Raw genomic sequence first — 22,533 nt, 5'->3', positions numbered from 1 at the left:
TGGGCCACTGACCACTGATGGACAAGAGCATGAGTGAGATCTGGAACTGATGCTGAAGGTTACTCCTGGATAACATCTAAATATATGTTAGATGGTGCTCATTCATTCCAAAAAACACAGGTCAACAGCCCAATGCTGGGGATGTTATATCCCTCTGGCACACTCCTGACATTGGACTAGAGCCCCATTCTAAAGGTAAGTGTTCTCCTATGGACATTATACTCCACAGTGTATCAGCCATGACTGCACTTTAAGGTAGCTGAATTCTCTGTCATTTTAAGGGATGTCTGAAACTTTTGGACATATATTGTACTGTCTTCACCTCCCAACAAAAGAATCCCCCTGTCATGTCCATATTTAAACTATTCAGTATGTTCCAGCTGGGTCAACTGTAGTTAGATGAAAGTTAAGGGATCAGATATCAGTCCATGAATTTAAGGAAAGGCTTTGTGTGTTTGTGATTGACTGTGTGTGTGTGTGTGTGTGTGTGTGAGAAAGAGAGAAGAGAAGTTTTATAAGTGTGTATCTGTAAACATAGTGTGCTCCTTCGTCACTGAGCTAAAGCCCTTGATTGTCTCAGAAAACTCCTCATCTCCAATGTACTGAAAAAAACAAACAAAAACAGCTATTAGGTTTACAGAGTAAAAGATATAGAATTACAGAGTAAAAGAGAATTTCAAAATACAATATAGCATATATAAATGTGTGTAAATCATTATAAAAAAATATATATATTTTATAATATTGTTATAAGAACCGTATGTAACATTTGTCAGACAGCCCCTAGAACAGGCGTTTTCGCTGATGACTGACTCCTAATGTTGAAACACGCATGTGCGAGTAGGAACTGTTAAAGGTTACGCACCAGCTCTATGAAAGTGTCAAACAAATAAATACAGTGGAATTTGAGTTCCTAACTTGTGTTTATTGATAGTCAGAAAACTTGTTATTTCTTACTAATTCAAGGAATAAGGTTTAAAAGACCGTTGGTCCATATTTCTCACCATGCCACTGTCGGTTCCCTGCAGGACAGGGTCCCAGGTCAGCCCTTCCAGAGATTTCTTGTCATTCGAGTTCAAGAGCTGGCTGACACTGCGGTGCAGGGAATTCTGGGAATAGGCATGGCTCAGCTGGCTCTGGCTGGGAACACGCAGCACAGACATAGTCTGGAAACTGTGATTACTGACCCGAGAAACAGGACCGAGCTTAGTATCAGAAAGACCCTGAGAAATGTGAAAAAATAACTTTGGTTATTAAATGATCCCAGTTTACAAGAGACACAGTAAATAACACTATTAATGTGCACTGTGATAAAATGATTACCATCGGACTTCATTGGTGATAGTTTTATGGCATACATATAAAAACATTCAACACTTACCTTTCATGACAAATGATATAAACATGCATTAACATTCATTCATTCATTGTCTGAAACAGCTTATCCATTTCAGGGTCGTGGTGTGTCCAGAGCCTACACAGAATCACTGGGCCCAATTCGGGACACACCCTGGAGGGGGCGCCAGTCCACACTCACACCTACGGACACTTTTGAGTCGTCAATCCACCTACCAACGTGTGTTTTTTGGACTGTGGGAGGAAACCCACACGGACATGGGGTGAACAAACTAAACTCCTCACAGACACTCAGGACCCTGGAGCTGTGAGACTGTGACACTAGCTGCTGCACCAACGCGCCGCCCACATGCATTAACATCTATAATGAATTTCTCCAACAAGGGTCAATTTTCATAACACCATCTAGGGTAAATTTCACTGCCAAAGAACACCTTGCTGGGAAAAGCTCATTCTGATCAGAAAATGTTTGTATAGATAGACAGACATATAACGATCAGCCACTTGACAGCACTTCCCACATGACGCAGAAATATTACAACTTGAAAAACCCTGAAAACATTACAAATATCACTTTAACTAAAACACCATGCATTAATGGGTTAAACCTGCATAACAAAAATGTTTACATTGAGAAGACTACACACAGCAAAATTTCACAGAAAATCAAAGCCATTAAAACAAAAAGACCCCAAAATTTGCATGCGTACACAGGCAGCAACTGAAGAAGGAAAATTTGGCAACCCATAATAACACAGTCACTCTGAAATCAATCCCCCAGAAAAAAAAGGTAAAAGAAACTGTTTCTCCACTGAGAAAAAGGCTACATTTATATTATAAGTTTCCTTACTCTCTTCAGGTTTTTTGCTCAAATCAGGTCAGGTGTATCCAATCTAAGGCCAATCGGATTGAAAACATCAGATCTTTGTCCTCTCATTCAAGGAGCAATTACTTATATTTACCACCAAAACCAGCATATGATATGTACATTACTTTGTTATCCTGGACAGAACCAGTTTATACACCATAGGATGGGTCCCCCAGATGTTTAACAAAGGTACATAACCTCTGACCTCTGACCCACCAGGCCACTAGTGTTAATATAACAGCTGTTTTATGAAGTGAAGAAAAATCATAGCAGACACTGATTGGGAAAGCAAAAAATCTGATTTGTGATGTAAATGCAGCCAAACGAGAGAGAGAGAGAGAGAGAGAGAGAGAGAGTTGTTTTCAGTGATCTCTGTACCTCAGAGTGAAGAGTAAACCCCTTTAATGTTACACTGCTGGACGAGTCCGGTACACTGTCAAACTGCCAGAACAAAGAGATGAGAGGGAGAGAGAGAAGCTTACCATTTTTCTATCAGACTGAAGGAGGGCAGTGGAAGCATGGTTAGAGCAGCATCTCTGCAGAACCATCACACCAGGAAAATGGAAAAAAATGATAGAGAAGGGGATTACAGGAAAGGAGAAGAAAATGAAAGAGTACTGTAGCAGACTCAGGTGATATATGGCAACACTTCATAGAAATCCTGTGTTCATAATGCTTTATAAATACATTTGTAAAGTGTTAGTTAGCATATAAAATGCTTTTTTCAGGAAGTTAATCATATGTAATAATTATAATAACAACAAATAATTGGGCATTGCACAATGAAATGTGTCTTCAGCATTTCACCCATCTGTGGAAGTGTGTGGGGGGCTCCAAACACACACACCCAGAGTGGGCAGTTCTCCCCAGTTCTCCAGGGAGCAGTTGTGAGTTCGGTGCCTTGCTCAACGACAACTCAGCCATGGATTGAGGAAGGACAGTGCTGTTCCTTCACTCCCACCACCCCCAATGTGGTGGGAATCGAACTAACAATCTCTCAGTCCAAAGCCCTATTCTCTAACCATTAGCCCTTAGCTCCCCATGTCAAGAAACATCTCGCTTCAGGGAAGTGAAGTAACAGTGCTGTCCTCCCACCTCAATCCAGGCTTAGATGTGCTTGAACAAGGCCTCTAACCTGACGCTCCCTGTGTGTGTGTCCACTGCATCTTGTTCACAACTATGTTTATGTTCTTTACTATGGATGAGTTAAACATGGAAGACATATTTTGTTATACATTGTACAAGGACAAATAACTGCACATTTTTATAGTAAGAACATTTTATACTTAAGACCAGTTAGGCCAGGAATTATAAAGTACTGAGTGCCATATAAATATGGCTTGTAAGTGAACAGCATTCCCAAGAAGTGTTAGACAGAAAATGTACAGAAAACAATGAGTTGAAAGGGGAGTCCATCTTCCTTTTTAGAGCAAAACAATAAAACAAAAAGAACAATATGAATAAAGAGTGATCACTTTAAAATGAGCATGCTATAGTAAATGTAATTAAAAATAAATTAGTCTGAAATTGGACAGAAAGGTATTGACTAAACTAAGGGAGTAATAAATTCAGAGTAAGAATGAGACGCTTATGAACATGCTCATTCCCTACTGCTATTGTAGAAATCTCTGTGATCTATTTGCCTATATTCTTTCAGGTTTACTATTATTAAAGGTGATATACATGACATTTTAAACATTAAAATAGCAGCACAACTAATTTCTATATAGTGAAGTAAAAGCATCCAGAGCAGAGTATGAGGTCACACTCCCACTGTATGTGTTGTTCTCTGCTGTTTTCAGAGCCAGGCCCCACATTGCCTCTTTCACACATGAAGTCCAGAGACTTTCTAGAGAAACTCAGAAGTATTGGGTCTGGAGATGTTCCTGAGTGGCCTTTCACACATGCAGCTCACAGACTGAGATTTTCTGCATCAGGTGCGCTCTCACAGCAGGAAATGAAACACATTAATTTCAAGACAGCAGAGTGCAATGAGGTCTGAGACCAGAATCAACACTGGACTGGCTTTTTCTGAGACAAAGCTTGTGTGTTTGTTACATTTTATACATTTGATCTTCTAAGTGTTGTATGGTGTAACAGATCACATGTAATCCATGAACCGTACAGATCCTCCTCCACTGAGCCACTGGGTGTCACCTGAATAGAGTGCGTGGATAAAACCACTGTAGTACGTAAAAACGGTTCCAGAATAAAAGTCACTAAAACAAATGAAAAACTTACAAAAAATACTGTGGAGTCTGCCATGGACTTGGGGCTAATCGGGACTCGGGGAAGCTGCTATATTTGCACGTGGTGCTTTTATTGACTGTAATGTTGGGGAATATGAGTGTACGTAGCTTAATAAAGCACCCTGTTAGCTCAGCTGGTAACTACGTGTATGTGTGATGTGTGTGATGGTGATTGAGATTCCTCCAGTTCTAAGTGTGGGTTTATGCCCATTCTGAACTGTTCTTTGACACACTTTCTAAGTGAAAACTAAAATTATGATTTCACATTTCTCTACCTTTATATCATCAGATTCATTCATTCATTCATTATCTGTAACTGCTTATCCAGTTCAGGGTCGCGGTGGGTCCAGAGCCTACCTGGAATCATTGGGCGCAAGGCGGGAATACACCCTGGAGGGGGCGCCAGTCCTTCACAGGGCAACACAGACACACACACATTCACTTACACACTCACACCTACGGACACTTTTGAGTCGCCAAGCCACCTACCAACGTGTGTTTTTGGACTGTGGGAGGAAACCGGAGCACCCGGAGGAAACCCACGCGGACACGGGGAGAACACATTAACTCCTCACAGACAGTCACCCATATCATCAGACCCGTGACTTAAAACTTGTGATGTACTCCAGACCGTGAATCTTGTTTTCCACACTACTATTATTTACCATGTTCTTATTCCCATTTTCAGTTCCACATTTAATAGTGGAACACACTGCACTGGAAGATTAATGCCCAAGTCTGACACCTGTCTGTATTTTACTGTGTGGACTTCTGATCGCACTTTTTTATTTATTTATTTTTAATAAACTACGCAGTGTGCGGTTTGGGATAAAGCCAACTTTAGATTTATTTTTACTGACTAAAGTCTCACACAACAAAAACCAAGACAATCGATGTGAGATGGGAGTGAGGTGTTATATGTTATTATCCCTTATGTGTAAAACTTACACTAAAACATGCAGAACCACTAAAAATGATAAATCAGATTATATTAACTGTTCAGACTTCAATTAAGGCAGCATAGTATAGTTAGAATAATGAAATTACAGTTGAATTAAAGGTTTAATCTTTTTTTCTAACATGTTTCCTACTCTTTTATTTTTTTTTGGAATGACAGCACAGAGCAAATCCTCTTGTCATGACAACATCTGTCAATTATACTGCCTCAAATTCCTGCAACTGATCTGAAAGTCTGAACCATACACAAACCAAACTTTAGTTCATTTACATCTGGACAGAGACCGCCTCATTTGGGTCCAAACAACATGACTGCATTGGCATTTTTGGATTTGTAACAGAGGCGATTGCTCTAAGACTGCAAGGGAAGCTCAGATTCCCCTAAAATGTCAAAAAGTAAATGATCAAATATATTCTGTTGTTGTGTGTACATGTCATTGAATAAATATGCACTACAACGCGCTCAACTTTTGTTCAGAATCAGCTTCTTATCACTGGTAAAGATGTGGCTTTCCTCTCAATCATTCCCGCAGCTTCACAGTGCTTTAAACAGTGAGGACGCTGAGCGTCCACAGAGTTCAATAGTGAAGCAGCGAAGTGCAGCGAAACAAGATGGGCCATTGGATAAATGCTGGGCACAAAGCACTCACAGGCGGACACACTTCATGTATGATTTGTAAGTACTTCTATGGCTACATAATGTTTCACGAGTGTCTGACTGAAGTAGGCATTATTTGTTGTGAATATTATGGGCTCTGTTGTGCTCATCTGCTCAAAAAGAGGGGAGACATAGTTGAAGGGAAGGGCATGGCCGTGTATGAAGCATACACAGTTTTTGTATTGTGTATGATATTCCTCTATTTCAAAAATATGCACCTTGCAGAAACTATGTTTGTTCTTAACTCATCTGTCACAAGAAAGAACCACAATAATTATTAACTTGATGATTCAAGCAAACGAAACGGTATGAACAAGATAAAACACAACATAACCAAATGATCTGGAGACAATAGAAATAAAATCAAAATATGTGAAATTCACTAATATAGCAATTCATACTTCTTCTTAGAGCATTATAGCTACAAGCTCAGGATGATAAATATAACATTTATGTACTAGATTTAACATTAGCTTTGCAGTATAAAACAGATTTACTTGCATTAAACGTCCACAAGAGGGTGGTGATTTGTATTTGTTTTGTCTTGTTAATGCTGCCCCCTCGTGGATGGATGGAAGAAAATAGTATGACTTTCATGAACATTTTCGTGTGATATCTCACCAGGTAAGGGTCACTGGAGGGGTACTTAGAGCTCCTTCGCTGCATGGGTTTTAGTGGGGGCCTCTCTCGGATGAAGGGGGGTTTGTTTAAAGCTCGGCGGAGAATCAAACCCAGCAACAGAGCCAGCAGCATGAGCCCCAAAAATGCCATGAGGAGAATAAACCACAGCTCATAGTAGAACTTGTATTCACCTCCATGCAAACCAGTCTTACCCCCAGATGGGGCTTCTGCTGCATCTGATAGGGAAAAAAGTGGTTTAGATTAGAAGACATTTTTAACAAATTTAACAAATTTATTTAATTTTCTTAGCATACTAAGAAAATACTAGATGACCTCCACTGCGTGGAATTTTTATGACAAAAAACTGATTAGAAGAGTCAATTAACCATAACTTTCATAAGGTGGATAGACTTAATTCACACTGAAACCACGCTGCACTGAGAGAGAAAGATTCAATTTAACAAACCTAATCCAGTGGCTGTGTTGTACTTTATTACAGGAGAACTGACACTGCCACTGTCTGTACTACACTCCACCTGGAACATAAAGGCTAGAGAGAAACAAACAAGAGTGAGCCAGCAACGTTTATCTAAATAAAGGATCCTGGAGAAACGTATACAGATTATATTCAAAACAACACACTGTCAATGTCCAACAAAAAGTATGAATTAAAAAAAAAATGATTGACACAAATTTAAATACATGATTTTCAATTGAGAGCCCAAAAACAGAAACTTTATGAGATGTTTTTACTTTTATCAGAGGTGCGGGGAATGTGAACGAAGGTGTGGAAACCACTGTAGAGTCTCATTCCGCTCTCCAACAGAGCGAAGTCCTTCAGACGACCATTCAGATAAAATGACCCGGTCCAGTCTACAAACACCATGGTCAGGTTACTGTCCACCACAAACGGCTGCTTATACTGTGGCGCTGCAAGCAACAACAACACAAAATATTTAACCTTTCTTCTAAAGTGAAGTGTATTCATCAGACATTTGTTGCACAATGCTGCAGTAACAATCTCAACTGTTCTAGGAAGGCTTTACATTTTAGTGGAACATTTCTAGTAGGTTTTTTTAGCATTCAATCATATACACTTTACTCCAGCCACACGTGTTAAAAGGAGCATCATCTCTTTTCAGAAAACGCAAATCCCAGGGCTGGGAGACTGTATAACCCTCGAGCAGATTCTTAGCATTGACCTTATGCTTATGTGCAACTGCTCCAGAAGTTCCCAATTCAAGACGTTAGAGTGGTGTTTGTGTTCTAGTACTAAATATTCAACACCTGAACACAGTCATTCTTATGTGAATGAATGCAATCATATCCTCACTGTCCTGAAGCGTAGAGACTATTACAGCAGGAAAGAGACACAAATTCCTGATTACTACCCTTCTAAAATAATTGCTGAAAACCTTTGAAAATACACAGTACACAGACTTACGTTCTTTCAGGGTGGTGATGGAGACCCAGTCAGACGTGGCGCTGCCCATGTTGTTGTAGGACACCACACGCACCTCATAGCTGGTGTAAGGAAGCAGGCCAGTGATGTTGAGGTTTTGTCCTTTCCCAAAGAACCGAGTCTCCACCGGACCTTCAGAACACACTGCTGGGACGGGCTGCAGGGGCTGGGGACAGGAACGCCGCATCAGCAGCTCACAACTACAAGAAAAACAATAGAAGTGTAAATCTATAAGCAATGAAATTTAATCTGCTCAACCAACTTTCTGAAATGAAGGATAATAATCTGAAGTTTGTTCCTCTTTCCTCTGGGAAGAATTAACACTAATATTTGCATTACTGTAAGGATGTGATAACATTCTGCTTCATAAACTTGTGTGAAGTCAGGAACTGATATTGGAGGATTAGCACTCCAACTTATGCAAAATGCAGTGTTGTTTTTCTTCTTTTCACACCTCTGCTGGGCTCTTGACATTGGGCGTAGTGTTCCAGTGTCCCGTTCTATTGGCCAGTGCATTACCGTTATATACTGTATCAGCTTTATATCAGTCACTATAAAGGGATCTCTACAAACATTTCTGCACACAGTGTAAATAAAATGACGTTGACTACCTCTCAATGATGCCATTGGGTTGAAGGGGCTCGTCCCACTCGAGCAGTGCTGAACGAGACGTGAGGGAGATGGGGCGGGGTGGGGGCTGATGGGAAGGGGTCGAGGCCTGGGTGTGCAGTTCACTGAGTGGACTTCGACTACAGCATTGAAAACAAGTGCAGGCCTCCACCCCAACTGAATACACACTGAAGGGTACAAGGCCGTGGAGGGTCTGCTGAGGGGAGGTCCCTTCAGACAACTACAGAGGAGAGAAAAGGGAATAATTCATAATAAAACCACATTCACATTTTCAAATACACATATTTAACTTATTTTAATTACTCTCCACTTATTTCTTAAAAACTGTTTTATTTCACTTCATGTTTTTGCAGTGCAAAGCACTTGTACTTGCATCAAACGCCCACAAGATAGAGGAGGTTTTCATTAGTTTGCTGCCACCTTGTGGGTGAATAATAGAAGGCAATAAGCATTTTCATTCTCACTGCATCTAATAATAACCACTGTGATTCACAGTTCAGTCGAAAAGCCTCATTTCTTTTCTTTATTATATATTTATTGTTGCACAATAATTTTCAGTCCATTATTTCATTCACTTTGCTTTTGTTGAGCTCCTGTTAATTTTTTTATATTTTACCAGTATTTGAAGATGATTTCACTTGAAAACAAGTTTTTACTTTTTATTTTTTTGCAGTGTATGAGTCTGTGATGGTGGAGGAAGAAGGTTGCGGGATGTGTACCAGTAGATATGTGTCCTGTTTCTGGGCGAAGACTCTGTAGAGGCTGATTATGCCGTTTGGTTTGGACGGTGGCCTGATGTCCACCACAGCAGAGGTAGAAAGGACGCGGAGGAATATGGGTGGACTCACGCCTTCGGGGGGTGCGGGTCCAGTTTGACCTGAGGCCCAGGGGCTTCCAGAACGACCTGCTGAGTTAACTGACCACACCTGAAAATACATGGATATATTTATATTTAACAAAATATCAGCAGTGTTTCCATTTGAGTGTAGTGCAAACTGAATTTAAAGGACCAACCAATTCTCCAATATGAGCGATTATGCATTGTTTACATAGTTTCAGATACATCACAGCCTTCAAAGTGTTATTTGCGTACATGTCCTTGAGTAAATTGAATGGCTTACTCATGGATTGTTGATAGTTCATAAACACTTCATTTTTAACCACGTTTTAACGAGGAGCCACCTACTCTGCTGAAAGTTTGTCTTTGGTCCCTTGAACAGGAAAGAAGGGCCTCTTCTAGCGACAGGAGGAGTGTCAATAACACCCCCCCCCCCCCCCACCAATCCAAAAAAAAAAAAAAAATGCCAGTGTGCATTAGAGAGATTCTCTGTGTAAATCTACATGAAAATTACATTTCACCTTCATTGAGGAGCGAGGGAACACACGGCTGGGTGAAGTAATCTTATTTAATCTTATTTAGCGCCGAGCTGTTGGTGTAATTAGAAAGGAGCAACAGCAAAAGGTCATCCGGGGTCGTGCCTGTGTGGCTGAGTAATTTGTAGGTTGTCAGCTGGAATCCAGGCGGCAGATGGATGTTCCGGTGGATAGGGTTAAATTAGCCTCAATAATAGCCAATTAGAGCGTGATCAATCAGAATGATAGATCTAAGTGGCAATACGCCACGACTGATTGCGTATTCTCATCCGGACAAGGAGACGCTCGTCTGAGTGAGACACGGAAGTGTGACGAGGAAATGAAGGGGCACACAAAGGTCGTGTTGTCACCCAAAAACAGAGAAAAGGTCAGCATCAGCTTGGGCATAAGGGAGGACGCCGGAGAGTGACAAACATCCTTTAAAATGCCGAACACTGAGGCTTCACACCCAGGGCGTTAAACGTTGGAAAAATTTCAGTGCCTATTAGTAACTCACTTCCTACAAATCCTATATCGATAATACATATAAATACATAGATGTTACATGGCATACATGATGTATTATATTGCTTGCCTCAAGCCTGTGCAGCTATCTTGAGTTGTTATGATTACAACTGACTCTTTAACTTTTATTTAACTGACAGAAGTACAAATAAAGATTTTCAATATTTTCACAGCCCCCTCCAGGGTGTATTCCCGCCTTGCGCCCAATGATTCCAGGTAGGCTCTGGACCCACTGCGACCCTGAACTGGATAAGCGGTTACAGATAATGAATGAACGAATGAATGAATATTTTCACAGACCAACATCTTGAAGCCATTGCCTTGTTCTCAACTTCAGTATGTGTAGGTTTCAGATCTGGACGGCAGACAGGAAGCCCAGCTTGATCTTTTCAGTTTGATTTTTTCCTGAAATGTAGACTTGTGACCACAGCACACGTTTAAAGTTGATGATCTGAAATGAGCCTGGCTTCAAGAACTTGGCAGCTTTTCAGCACAGAGTTTATAGATGGCTTTCTCCTTGTGTAATAAACTTTTGGCCTGCACTTCCTGAACTAAAGCATTACAGTTCCTTATGCAATGTTGTCTGAGGGCTCAAAGGTCAGCAACATCCAGTAATGGTTTTTGGCTTTGTTTTAAACTGGATTTGTTTTATATATATATATATTCCATCTGAAAAATTGGTTCAATAGAACCAATTCACTTCTAAAGTGTTGCCATGTGATTTTTGGAATAGGAAGTGTGAACTAAACTGAAAAAAAGGAGAAATTGTTAAGACTACAAGTCCATCTCTAGGGATTGTAATGTTCTTGTTTCCCCTGTGAGCAATGTCATTGAGATGTTTACAGCCCATGGCAATGTAGCTTATCTCCCTGGATGTGGATGGAAGAGAAAAAAGATGGAAGATTGTAGTGAATTCTTTGAATGGTGAATTGTTTGAAAGAACCTCTTCAAAAACTAATTCAGTTTGTTCTGGAATTATATTAAATCTGAACAGCAATGTTCCAATACGTAGTGTTAAGAAGAGACTACTACTGCAACACAAAGTTTTGGCATGATTATATGTGCAGCTTTAAATATCTCATCTATCCCTATCCCTCTTGGAAACTGCCTATATGTTTGCAGTAAAAGGAAGCAAAGAAAAAAAAAAGCAAAGCTCCATACATATAACCAATCTAATAACAGAAAACACCCTAACTCCAGCTGGACAAGGGGTGATTCTAAGAGGAAATTGTCTCATACTCGAATGTAGAGTGAGTCTAGGACATCCCTGTGTCCTTGTGTGCGGAACAGACCTTTTACTGCTGTGCCACCACTCGCATACTGAGCTGTTATTACCGTAATTAGGGGGAAAATAAAAATATGTCATGTGTGAGCTGTAATGGAGCTGGGTTTGAGTCTGCCCAGAGACAGTGTTTCTGAGAGGGTCCACCACGCCCCTCTCATCAGCACCGGGCCAAAAGAGAGCACTTCCAATAGGAGTGCTAATTAAGGCACAGCATAAAAGTGTCAATAAAATATGTGGCTGCTGTTGGAGGAGTGGGTTTGGTGTTGCTAGGGAAGCTGGACCAGAGGGAAGCCTTGAAGAAATGGAACAATGAAGACACTGATCGCAGTAAATCAGCAATTTATGTCCAAAAGTTTGTAAACTCTGTAACGGATTATGTGCACTATTATTACTTGCTGAAAGTATATGGAACCCTCAAGCAGCAACACATGAGCCTTAGCTCACCATTCCAAATGCCTAGCATGAGCTAGAAGACCATAAGGCTGCCTGCGTTGGACTGTGAAGCAATGATACTGTGTTCTCTGGAGTGATGGAACACATTCCAATACTTTCAGCACAAGCCGGAGTGGTGTTCATTATCCAGAGCTAATCATCAACATGAGTACTTAACTTGTCTGAATGCCACACAACCCCACAAAGCAATGTTCCAATGTTAACTTAAATCTTTCCAGAAACGTAGAAGCTGTAGCCAAGTGGGTCAGGCTCTATTAATAACCTTCCTTTCATGTTAGGCAAGCAGGCGTCCTCAAACTTCTGGACAAACAATGTATCTCCTTAAAGATGAAAAATGGGGAGAGGTTGACTGGATTAAATCAGGAGGCTAATCCACTGAAATTACAGTGAGTTGTAACCCACACCTCCGGTACAGTTAGCGTCCTCTCAAGGGAGAGTAAACAGACGTTGAAAGGTCTCGTACGTTAATTCGATGGCTTCGATCGTAATCAGTGGTACACTGCCATGTCCGAAGATTAATGGCCCTGTCACCTGTCTGTTGTCGTCCGGCTGTCATAAATTACGGCTCATAAATAAGACAGAACAATCAGGCAGAGTCTATCAATTTAGCACACGACCAGCCCACTCTCCTCACCACTGACAATCAAATGCTAATGTTATTTTGCTCTAAAGGCTAGCCTGTCAATTAGGAAAGGTCTCGGAAGGGACAGCAGCAGAGGCTATGAATATGGAGCGACAATAAACATCTATCATTCCACCTGAAGACAGGTAAAGGACCTGGGGCTCATCAGCTATCATCGCGATCATCATTGCTAGTGTCATTTTCAGTCTGATATTAGAAAGCCCAAAATCATCTGAACTACTTTAAATAACCCCAGCTTATTATGACTTGACATACTGATACTTATCTGTAATATATTTACATATGTAAACTACCTATCTCAATATGTCCAGAAAAAAAGCATTTGTGTGGAACCATCGTGGTCCATTACTCAAAATATATGCCAATGAATTGATTACAAATACAGAAATGGAAACATGAAAACAGGCATATGACCGGAACATAACTGCAGCACTATTTAAGGAGGAATGGTAATTTCATCAAAAGCCAAAATATAAACTGGAACAGAAAATTTGAATAAGAACTGAACTTTCTGATTCTTAATGACACAGTGGGGAATTTTTTTTTGCTTTGCTTTGTCTGTTTACACACAGAGGAACTTAAATAGCACTCTAGCCCATGCCTTGGGTGATTTTAGGTTCATGGGCAGCTGCTCTAGTGTCTAGAGATTATATGATTGAACAACTATCCAAAATGAGTGCACTCGAGCAAATGACAGGGAAATAAACAAGGAAAGAATAAGAAAGAAGAGGAACCAGAAAGAAAGTTAAAGAAATGGAAACAAGAATAATTAAAAGAAAGACAGGGTAAATCTGAGCTGATTGACCTGATACTGGTATGTGGTGAAGGGCAGGAGTGTGCGGTCAAGGTGAGAGGTGGAGTGATTGCGGTATATGAGGGTAGCGGCAGATTGTGTCCCTGTGTCTTCTCCATGTCTCCGGTAGAGTTCATAGTGCAGCAGTTTTCCATTGGAGTGAGCAGGAGCAGACCATGAGAGAAGGAAACTGGTGAGCATGCCCTCAGAGTCAGCCTTCAGCTCCAGCAGTGGTGCGGATTGTCCATTAGGGGGTGCCTCCTGCGTCCATATAGATGACCAATCACTTGCAGCACAGCCCAGCATAGTACATGCCTCCACACGTACCTCATATCTGCACACAGAGAGAGACATAAGAAAAAAAGAACTAATTATGCTGAGAAATTATCCCCTAAAAATCTCATTGGTTTTATAAAAAAGAAAGTGCTTAAAGAAAAAAAATTGAGAACAAAGGAAAAAAACAGAATGGAAGAATTAAGGAAGGAAGGAAAGAAAAAGAAAAAAAATGCTTAAAAACATTAAAGATAATGTCCAACTAAAAATAGGAAGGAAGGAATGAAGGAAGAATGAAAGACAGCCCAAACCGCGAATGTCCCAGGGACAAATACAGCACAGATGGCTTGTGTTCAAATAATATTTAACTGGTCACAGGAAATCTGTTACAAGCTTTTTTTTACACTTTATTTGACATGGAGTTATTCAGGAAATAAAAACTCATTCTGCTCTCTAAATGTTTCTCTGCTGATCTTAAAATGATTAACAAGAGCTCTGAAAATACACTTGTTTTCATTAAATTTTTATGGAATTAAAGCCTTTATTCAAAAGAGAAAAAAACACAAATACATGCAACTGGGAGGAGGTCAGAGAAAGAAGAGGAGATTGTAGAAGAGAAGAAGAAAGTAGATGAAAAAAATAATATTTATTTTATATTTATTTATTATTTATTTATTTTTTCATTCCAACTTAACTTAATGGTAATAATCAGTAAAAACTCAACTGTTGTAATAAGAAATAATAGTTTCATGCAACAGTTTCATAGGTCAGACAGGAAGTATAAAGTGATACCTCTTGAAACACATCTGTAGCAAATATCAGTAGTGACCTGTACCTGTAGCAGTAAGCAATTTAACGTTTTTAACATATAACAATAAGCAGTAATAAGGATTTCTATATGTTACCTATAGAAAGGTTTGAGGCCAGTGAGCGAGTGGCTGCGGCTCTGGAAAGCACTGTGATGCGGGGCAAACACCATTCTGTTGATGCTGGTCTCGGCTGGGTCTCGTGTGTACAGAGAGAAGCTGGTGATGACGCCATTTGCGCGCGCTGGAGGATCCCACTGTACCATAATGCTGGAGGGTCCCAGGGTATGAAGCCGGGGAGGGGAAACACCCGAGGGAGCCGAGGGCCGGGTACGGGCCATGGCCGGGGGGCTTGAGGTAGCCCCCTGGCTGTTATTAACTGTGACGATGTAGCTGTACTCCACACTGGGGAGGAGGGTGAAGTCATGGTAATGAGTGTCCATTCCAGAGTAGATTACATTATTGTCTCTTAGGAGTTCATAGCCTGTGATGATTCCGTTGGGATAATCTGGCTCTTTCCATGTCACTTCCACTGATTCTGGTCCAGTAACTTTAAGAGTTGGGGCCTGCATACCACTAGGGGGTGCTTGTCTGGTTTGAACTGAGGTGGATCCACTGGCAGTGCAGCCTCCTTTATTGCAGGCAATTAGAATGAGAACATAAATAGTGTATGGCTTTAAATCGGTCACTTCTGAGTTCAACTTTTTCCCTTTGTACACCTCTTCATTGTCAACCTTAAGGATGTATTCTAAAATCTCTCCATTGTTGAAAGAAGGTACTGTCCACGTTGCTTGAAAAGAATATGCGGTCACATTTGAAACTTGTGGTGGTTCTACTACTTCAGGAGGTGCTTCCAAGGTTCTAATCATCGTTGGCTGGCTGGTCACACACCCAGCAATCGTGCAGGCAATAACTGCATAGCTATATTCTGTAAAGGCATTCAAATCTTCATCAGTAAAGCTCAAAACAGAGGAATCAAAACTGAAATGATAAGCAACATTATCTCGCTGAATTCTGTAGCTGACGAGAACACCATTAGGTTCCAAAGGGGGCATCCATGACACAAAAAGCTCAGAAGGTCTCCCCTCAAAATGGCGGACAATAGGGGGAGCTAGACCTCTAGGAGGAGCTTGCTTGGTTTGAATCGTCAACCAAGGGCTGTCAGCTGAACCGGCTGCATTTGAGACTCGAACGCAAAATAAGTACCTGCTCCAAGGCTTCAGACCTGAGATATTGCAGGAAAAACTATCAGCTTCAACTGAATTTTCTATGAAAACCACTTTAGCTCTTGCTGTATTGTCCTCATAATTTTCGACCCCTGTGTCGTCAAGTCTCACAGCAAGGACCTGGTGCTGCAGGATCTTACCATTGGGCTGCCTAGGACGAGTCCACCATAGCTCCACATTGTGGGCTCCTATATTCTGTGCTATAGGGGCCATCTGAGAGGAAGGAGGGGCCTCCTCAGTGGTGATGAGCTGAGGTGCTGTTCTTGTGCAACCTGCCTCAGTGCAAGCCTCCAGGATAAGGGAATATGTTGTGTATGGTTCCAAACGGCGGAAGAGGAACTGACGAGAGAGACCGCTGAACTCCAGATTATCATCGCTGAAAATGTTATATGTCTAGGAACAAGGAGGGGAAAACAAGCTTTGATTAACCCAGCTACCTACACCTGAATGTTAAATAAGTTTAATAACCTTACAATATCCTTAAATCGATATTACACTGAGAACTGTATAATAAAAATAAAAATTATATATATATATATATATATATATATATATATATATATATATAGACAGAGTGGAATAAGACACTGCCACCATATTAATGAAGTTAAAATCAAACTTAAAGAAAACACCTTGAAAGAGGTTCACAAAATATTTACACCAATTCTTGATTGATTTCATAGATTTAAAAACATTTCACTGCAGTGTTTAATTCTTCTACTTAGGTTAGGAGTGCGTCTTGGGAAATGGGATTTTAGAATCACAGAAGTGTTTACGTAGTTTCTTGGTAGGGTTAGGATTTGGCTCTACCTTAATTTCTCCATTGGGCGAGGCAGGTTCCGGCCAGTGTAAAAGCAAAGCTCGTCCACTCTCTCTCTTCTCTACGGAGAAATTGGACAGGCCACTGGGGGAGGCCTGTAGTGTCTGGACATTGGCCCAGGGGCTGGACAGAAATCCTGCTCCATTTACTGCCTCCACACAGACACTGTAGATGGAATATGGCTCCAAACCAAACACATGGGTCTGGTACACATCTCCCTGGAAGAGAGAGCGATAGAGAGAGAGTGACAGAGAGAGAGAGAGAGAAGGATATGGAGAGTTTTGTGTTGTCACATCACTTACTGCTGTAAAACACAATCTTTTTATAATTACACGCTATTACAATAAATAATGGTGTTTCTATCTTAAAACACCAAAAGAAGAACCATAACACTCTTTTTTTACAATATATCTGGCTTAAGGAGAAGAACATTTCTGTAATTACAGATGGTGTATGGTGTCGTTTTATTTAACTACAGCAATTCAGTGCCACACTTTAGTACCATTTTGGTGTCTTTATTATAAAAAACGGATCTCAGGGCAGACATTTTCTCTGTGGCTCATGAGAAGCTCAGTCAAATAAGCACTAAAAACTGTGTCCAGTTTGGAGTAGGATTACAAAGCTGTTGTCATCCATACTCCGGAAAGCTGGCAGAAATAGGGCAGATATGATAATAAAAGTGAGACTGCTCTTAGGAGGACTGGCTGCTACAATACACATTTTGTAAATAGTTTGCAGCATGTTTTTAACAGCTAACTGGATTAATTGCTCCCATAACTAAAGGCAAAGCACACACACACACAAAAATAATAATAAAATAAAAGGATTTTATGAATGTAGTGCCAGCATGGCATCAACATAAGGTCTGGAGCCAACATTTGATCATCAGCCCCCCAACCCCCCCAAAAAACCTACCCCCCCTCCAAACGACAGCTTTTTACACCCCCATCCATTATGGTGCTGAAGGCGGCAGGCCATTTAAAAGCTACCTTTTTAACAGCGTGAAATATGGAGCGCGTTTTTGGACCATAAACCCGGCAAACATATGCACACTGTCAATAGCAACAGCTGCTCCATTCCACTTTATCTCAGCACTGAGACTCCTCTCCAGCCCCTAGATGGCAATGCTCTCAAACTCTTCTCCAAACACGGATGGAGAGACGTTAACAAGCGCCCCTCACTCGAGGCAGCCCTTAAACACCAGACTTAAGAGGATTGATCTCCGTTATAGATTTCCAAATAAAAAGGACAAATATCTTTAAAAATGGCAAGTGTTTAAGTTTTGATTAAAGGATATCTGCCTTCTTAAAAGGGAAATGAAAAAAAAAATAGAATAAACATTTTTTCTTGTTTTACAACTTGTGTGCGTCTCTGTAAAATTCAGTCTAAAATGTTTTGATTATTAGAAATGCTCAGACAACCTTAAAAAGACTTGATATGATAAGTTTACCCTTTTATATAAGTATGTACTTAAGCTGTTTTTGCTGGCCTCTCATTTGACGGGATGTCCTGTACTGTGCTGTGGCTGAAACAATATAACTTCAGCATAAATTACCAAGTTTATATAGGATAAACAGATAAACAAAAAAGTGAGAGACGTTAAACTTTGGCACATTAATGGAAAGGAATATAAGGAAAATAAGGTGTACTCTTTGACATGACTTTGGTCCTTTAATGGTTAATAAAGGGCCACTGTTTCAATAAAAAATCTGACACAACCTTCCTATCTTGCCTCCTGTATAATAAAAAAACACCGAATTTAGACTAAATCGTAAGCATCTTATTTTAAAGATGAAATGGCTCAGATCTCAAAAGGAAGTCAGTGTAACAGACTCCGATAGAAAATCACATCTATTTTAAACATCAGAGAAATTTCAGAGAGACACAATTTAAGAGAATCACTCATTTGTTCTGAGAGGAAGAAACACTTTTGCAACCGTTTTCTCATCCCCTTTGCTTCTTTTTCCTCTCTTTCAGCTGGTCTGGGTGTCCTGTTGTATGGAGTTATTTCCTGTGACAGCGCTGGGGGTCGAGCGTTCCCGGAGATGATTTTAATTAAGAATAACCATGTGTATTTGTCACAACAATTATGCTAATTAGTCGAAAGCGGAGATTCCTGACCCTTCAAAGGTGTGGGACTGCCTCATTTGCATACAGTAGATGGGGCTGACTCCAACCCTGCTCAGCTTTCATTAGCACGCCACTAAAGGCTGAGAAAATGCATCAGCTTTTATTCAAGGGAAAGTCCACCATCTTTTCAGAATTTCAAAGTTGTGCTGAAAAAATTCCTTCAGCGATGAACGTTGAAATTCCCCAATGCAAATAGTGATTGCACCAAACATCCAAACCTATCCAGATGCCCTTTTAAAACAGTGAATTCAGCTATTTTAAGGTGCATCCACAGCATTTCACATTGTGTGTGGGGAGAAAAACTAAAACAAAAAAAAAAACTAACAAACCGAGAGGAAGCTAAGACGCTCTGTGGTAACTGCACGTGAGCTTAGGGTCCCCATGCCTAATGGTAGGCGTCAGCGAGAAGGGTCTAAATCTCCTTCAGCACTGGGCTATGAGCACATATTATAATTTGGATCCAACTTTTCCAGAAGTCTGATCAGCAGTGATGCATCACAATGCACCGATGCATTTTTACACCTCGTGTGTGTGTGAGTGTGCATAAGCATCCATGCGTAGTGCTCTTCAGCCAAGAGGCTATAGTCTTCATCAGACACTGGTCCAGTCTGGAGAAGTGTCCAGTGATTTGAGAGCTCTCAGGCTGATTGGAGCTTCTTTAAAATTCGCTGGTCCATCCTAAACACCAATTCACCATCGGGCACAAGCCTCTCCGACTCAGAAACCCCTTGGCTGGAGTCTGCTGTTTCATTATTACTCCCGCACAACAGGCCATACACTTTAAAACCAAGTTCAGAGGAGGCCCTGTGGTCATCTGTGCCGCTCTCCTCTTCAAAACTGGCTCTAAAGGTGCTCTCGGGATTAAGAGGCTCCAAGATCTGGACAATGAGGGGCTTAGAAGAGGAGCTTTGGTTAATCAGGGGAGGTTTTAAAGTCTCCCAGAGTCTCTCTGAGGCTCTCTGTGTCTCTTTGTATCTCTGATTTCTCTGTGGAGGCGTACAACATGCTGGAGTTATTACATATTTCAAGTTTGATATAACAACCAAAATCTCTTTGTCACTGTGTACACGTTTAATTGATTAATAATTATTAATATACATATTTCCATTCCAGGGATGATTAACAAAAGTGATCAATGGTAGAGAGAGAGAAAAATAGGCACTCCTTTCACACATGTATGATCTGGTGTCTCAGCAAAACTGTCGTTATCGGATACAACCAACATCTAGGAATGAACTCTGCAGCATTAACAGTCCATATTCTTCTATGAAGGCTTTAAGAGTCAAGTTCTGGGTCACAAAACATCCTAAAGTTACTGGCAGACAGCAACATTATACCTCTCTGGCAGACTCTTGGCATTGGGCATTGTTGCTACAGGCTCATGTGTGGCTGCTCCAGAGTGTCCCAATGCACTTCATGCTTTTCTACAGAGCTTATACTGACTGTCAGGACAATTTTTTGGATGCATACTGAAGCATTCCACTGCACCATATGGCTGTAAAACACACAAACAGTGAGACAAAGCCTCGTGTTGTCCATTTGCATTGAGCGTGACCTCGGATTGGCGCCGTCTTCCTTTGATGAGGAACTTCGCTACAACCCATAAAGCAGAGTGTAATCAAACGGGGCCCTTACAGCACTCATCCTTTTTTAGTTAATGAGCGTCCGTGCTGTTTAACGTGTTCAGAAAAAAAAACCCAAGCTGCTCTGAATTCAGCTCAGATCATCCCACACTGCTTCAAACGAGCGTTTCGTCGTCTACGGAGAGAGAAAAAAGGGTGAGAAAGAAAAGGAAAGATATGGTCCAGTGCTTGCCCATCATGTCTATACACTCTTCCCTCTCTTCTTAATGATACACTAACAGATTGTAAACATGCTGTTGCCGTTTCAACAACCCACCCTCTCCCCCCTCCATCCTTTTCTCTTTTTTTTTCCGTGCATTTTTTAAACAATGTCCTTCATGTTAGAGTGGTTACAGGCAGCAGAAGGACATCATTAGAGCCATGGTTAAACTGCAATTTACACCATTAGGAAGGCAGGAGCAATTTTTATTGCCTAGTAAATTTCAGCTCTGAAATATTTGGACCATATGGCTCAATTTGTGTAATAACCTTAATTTCTTGCACCCTTCAGGTCCGACGGAGTCGGGGCTAGAGTGAGAGAGTGTGTGTACAGAGCGAGAGTGTGTGTACGGAGCGGAGATTAATAAGGTGTCACGTCCTGTTTGGGTGAAGGCGTCGGAAACAGCGTCCAGATGGTATTCGCCTCCAAACGACTGTCAGGGGTCCTGATCTAATCAATACGACGTATTAATACATCTCCCCATCGCTGAGAACCTCGTGGGGCCATGGAGAAACATCTGGAAAGAACGCAAAGAGGAGGAGGACGGTGGGGGTGTGGGGAGAGAGAGAGAGAGAGAGAGAGAGAAAGAAGTGGGGAGTGTAGAGAGAGATTTAAAGGTAGGAAGAAGAAAAAGTGACAAGTTTAGAAGGGAATATGGGTGTGTTTGTGTGTGTGTGTGTGAGCGAGAGAGAGAGAGACAGAGGTAGAGAGAGAGAGCAGGGAAATGGTGGCAAGATTAGAGAGTGAAAGATAGAGAAAGTCTGGGAGACAGGTTGTGAGGGAGGGAATAAGAGAGAAATTAGGGAAGCAGTGGAAGTTTAGATAAAGCAAAGAGGCAGTTGAGGAATAAAAGACAAAGCAGATAAGAAGTGAATGAATAAAATGAAGGAGGGAGGGAAGTATAAAAGTGACAGAGGGGAGTCAAAAGGGACAGAAGGAGAAAAAGTGACAGGAATCTCTCTCTTTCTGTCCATTTTCTCTCCATTGGTTTTGTGTGTTTAATAATGAGCAGCATACTGTCCCTTTTACAGTTTCCCTCTCCCCTCTCTCCTTTCACTATTTTTCATGTCCTCCCTTCTTCCTTTCCATCTCTCTTCCCTCAACTTCTCTTCTGTCTCTGCTCCCTCCCCCTCGCTGTCTCCCCATCTCTCCCTCTCTTTGTGCCCTTCTTCCTGCCTCTCTCCCTTCCTCTCTCTTCTCTCATCCCTTCTTGCTAGCTCTCCCCTGTTCTTCCCCACCCTTACTTCCCTCTCGCTGCTCCCTCCCCACATTCTTCTTCCTCTCTCTCACCCCCTCCCTCTCACTCTTTCTCCCTCTGCCCCCTTCTCTCTCCCTCACTCAGACCTCCTGTGTTGAGTGTAGCCTCATTCAGTCCTGCTGCTGTGACGTCCCCATTAATCACTTTCTCTGGCACCAGCCACAGCACACAGCACAGCCAGGGATCAATAGCAGCCCCCCCTCAAAAAAAGCATCAACAACACACACACACACAGAGAGAGAGAGAGAGAGAGAGAGAGAGAGAGACAGAGAGAGAGAGGGAGAAAGAGAGAGAGAGAGAGAGACAGAGAGAGAGAGAGAGAGAG

At 41.3% G+C, this 22,533-nt stretch overlaps 1 protein-coding gene across 1 annotated transcript in view; it reads right to left on the bottom strand.

Moving 5' to 3' along the window:
* The window catches only part of ush2a (Usher syndrome 2A (autosomal recessive, mild)), a 248,165-nt gene continuing 225,632 nt past the window's right edge, over positions 1–22,533 (bottom strand). Inside the window, exons 65-76 of the mRNA XM_066670600.1 lie at positions 16,969–17,196; positions 15,032–16,551; positions 13,866–14,187; positions 9,521–9,727; positions 8,783–9,021; positions 8,154–8,371; positions 7,463–7,639; positions 7,176–7,259; positions 6,710–6,945; positions 2,707–2,760; positions 1,005–1,223; positions 1–602 (exon numbers count right to left, since the gene is read on the bottom strand). Coding sequence (XP_066526697.1) covers positions 513–602; positions 1,005–1,223; positions 2,707–2,760; positions 6,710–6,945; positions 7,176–7,259; positions 7,463–7,639; positions 8,154–8,371; positions 8,783–9,021; positions 9,521–9,727; positions 13,866–14,187; positions 15,032–16,551; positions 16,969–17,196 — 3,594 coding nt within the window. The 3' untranslated portion in view covers positions 1–512. The remainder of the gene's footprint in view (positions 603–1,004; positions 1,224–2,706; positions 2,761–6,709; positions 6,946–7,175; positions 7,260–7,462; positions 7,640–8,153; positions 8,372–8,782; positions 9,022–9,520; positions 9,728–13,865; positions 14,188–15,031; positions 16,552–16,968; positions 17,197–22,533) is intronic.

The sequence above is a fragment of the Hoplias malabaricus genome, chromosome 1, assembly GCF_029633855.1.
Source record: "Hoplias malabaricus isolate fHopMal1 chromosome 1, fHopMal1.hap1, whole genome shotgun sequence".
In the NCBI taxonomy this organism is placed as follows: domain Eukaryota; kingdom Metazoa; phylum Chordata; class Actinopteri; order Characiformes; family Erythrinidae; genus Hoplias; species Hoplias malabaricus.
The sequence above is the reverse complement of the archived record's forward strand: the minus strand, read 5'-3'. Positions and strand labels throughout refer to the sequence as shown.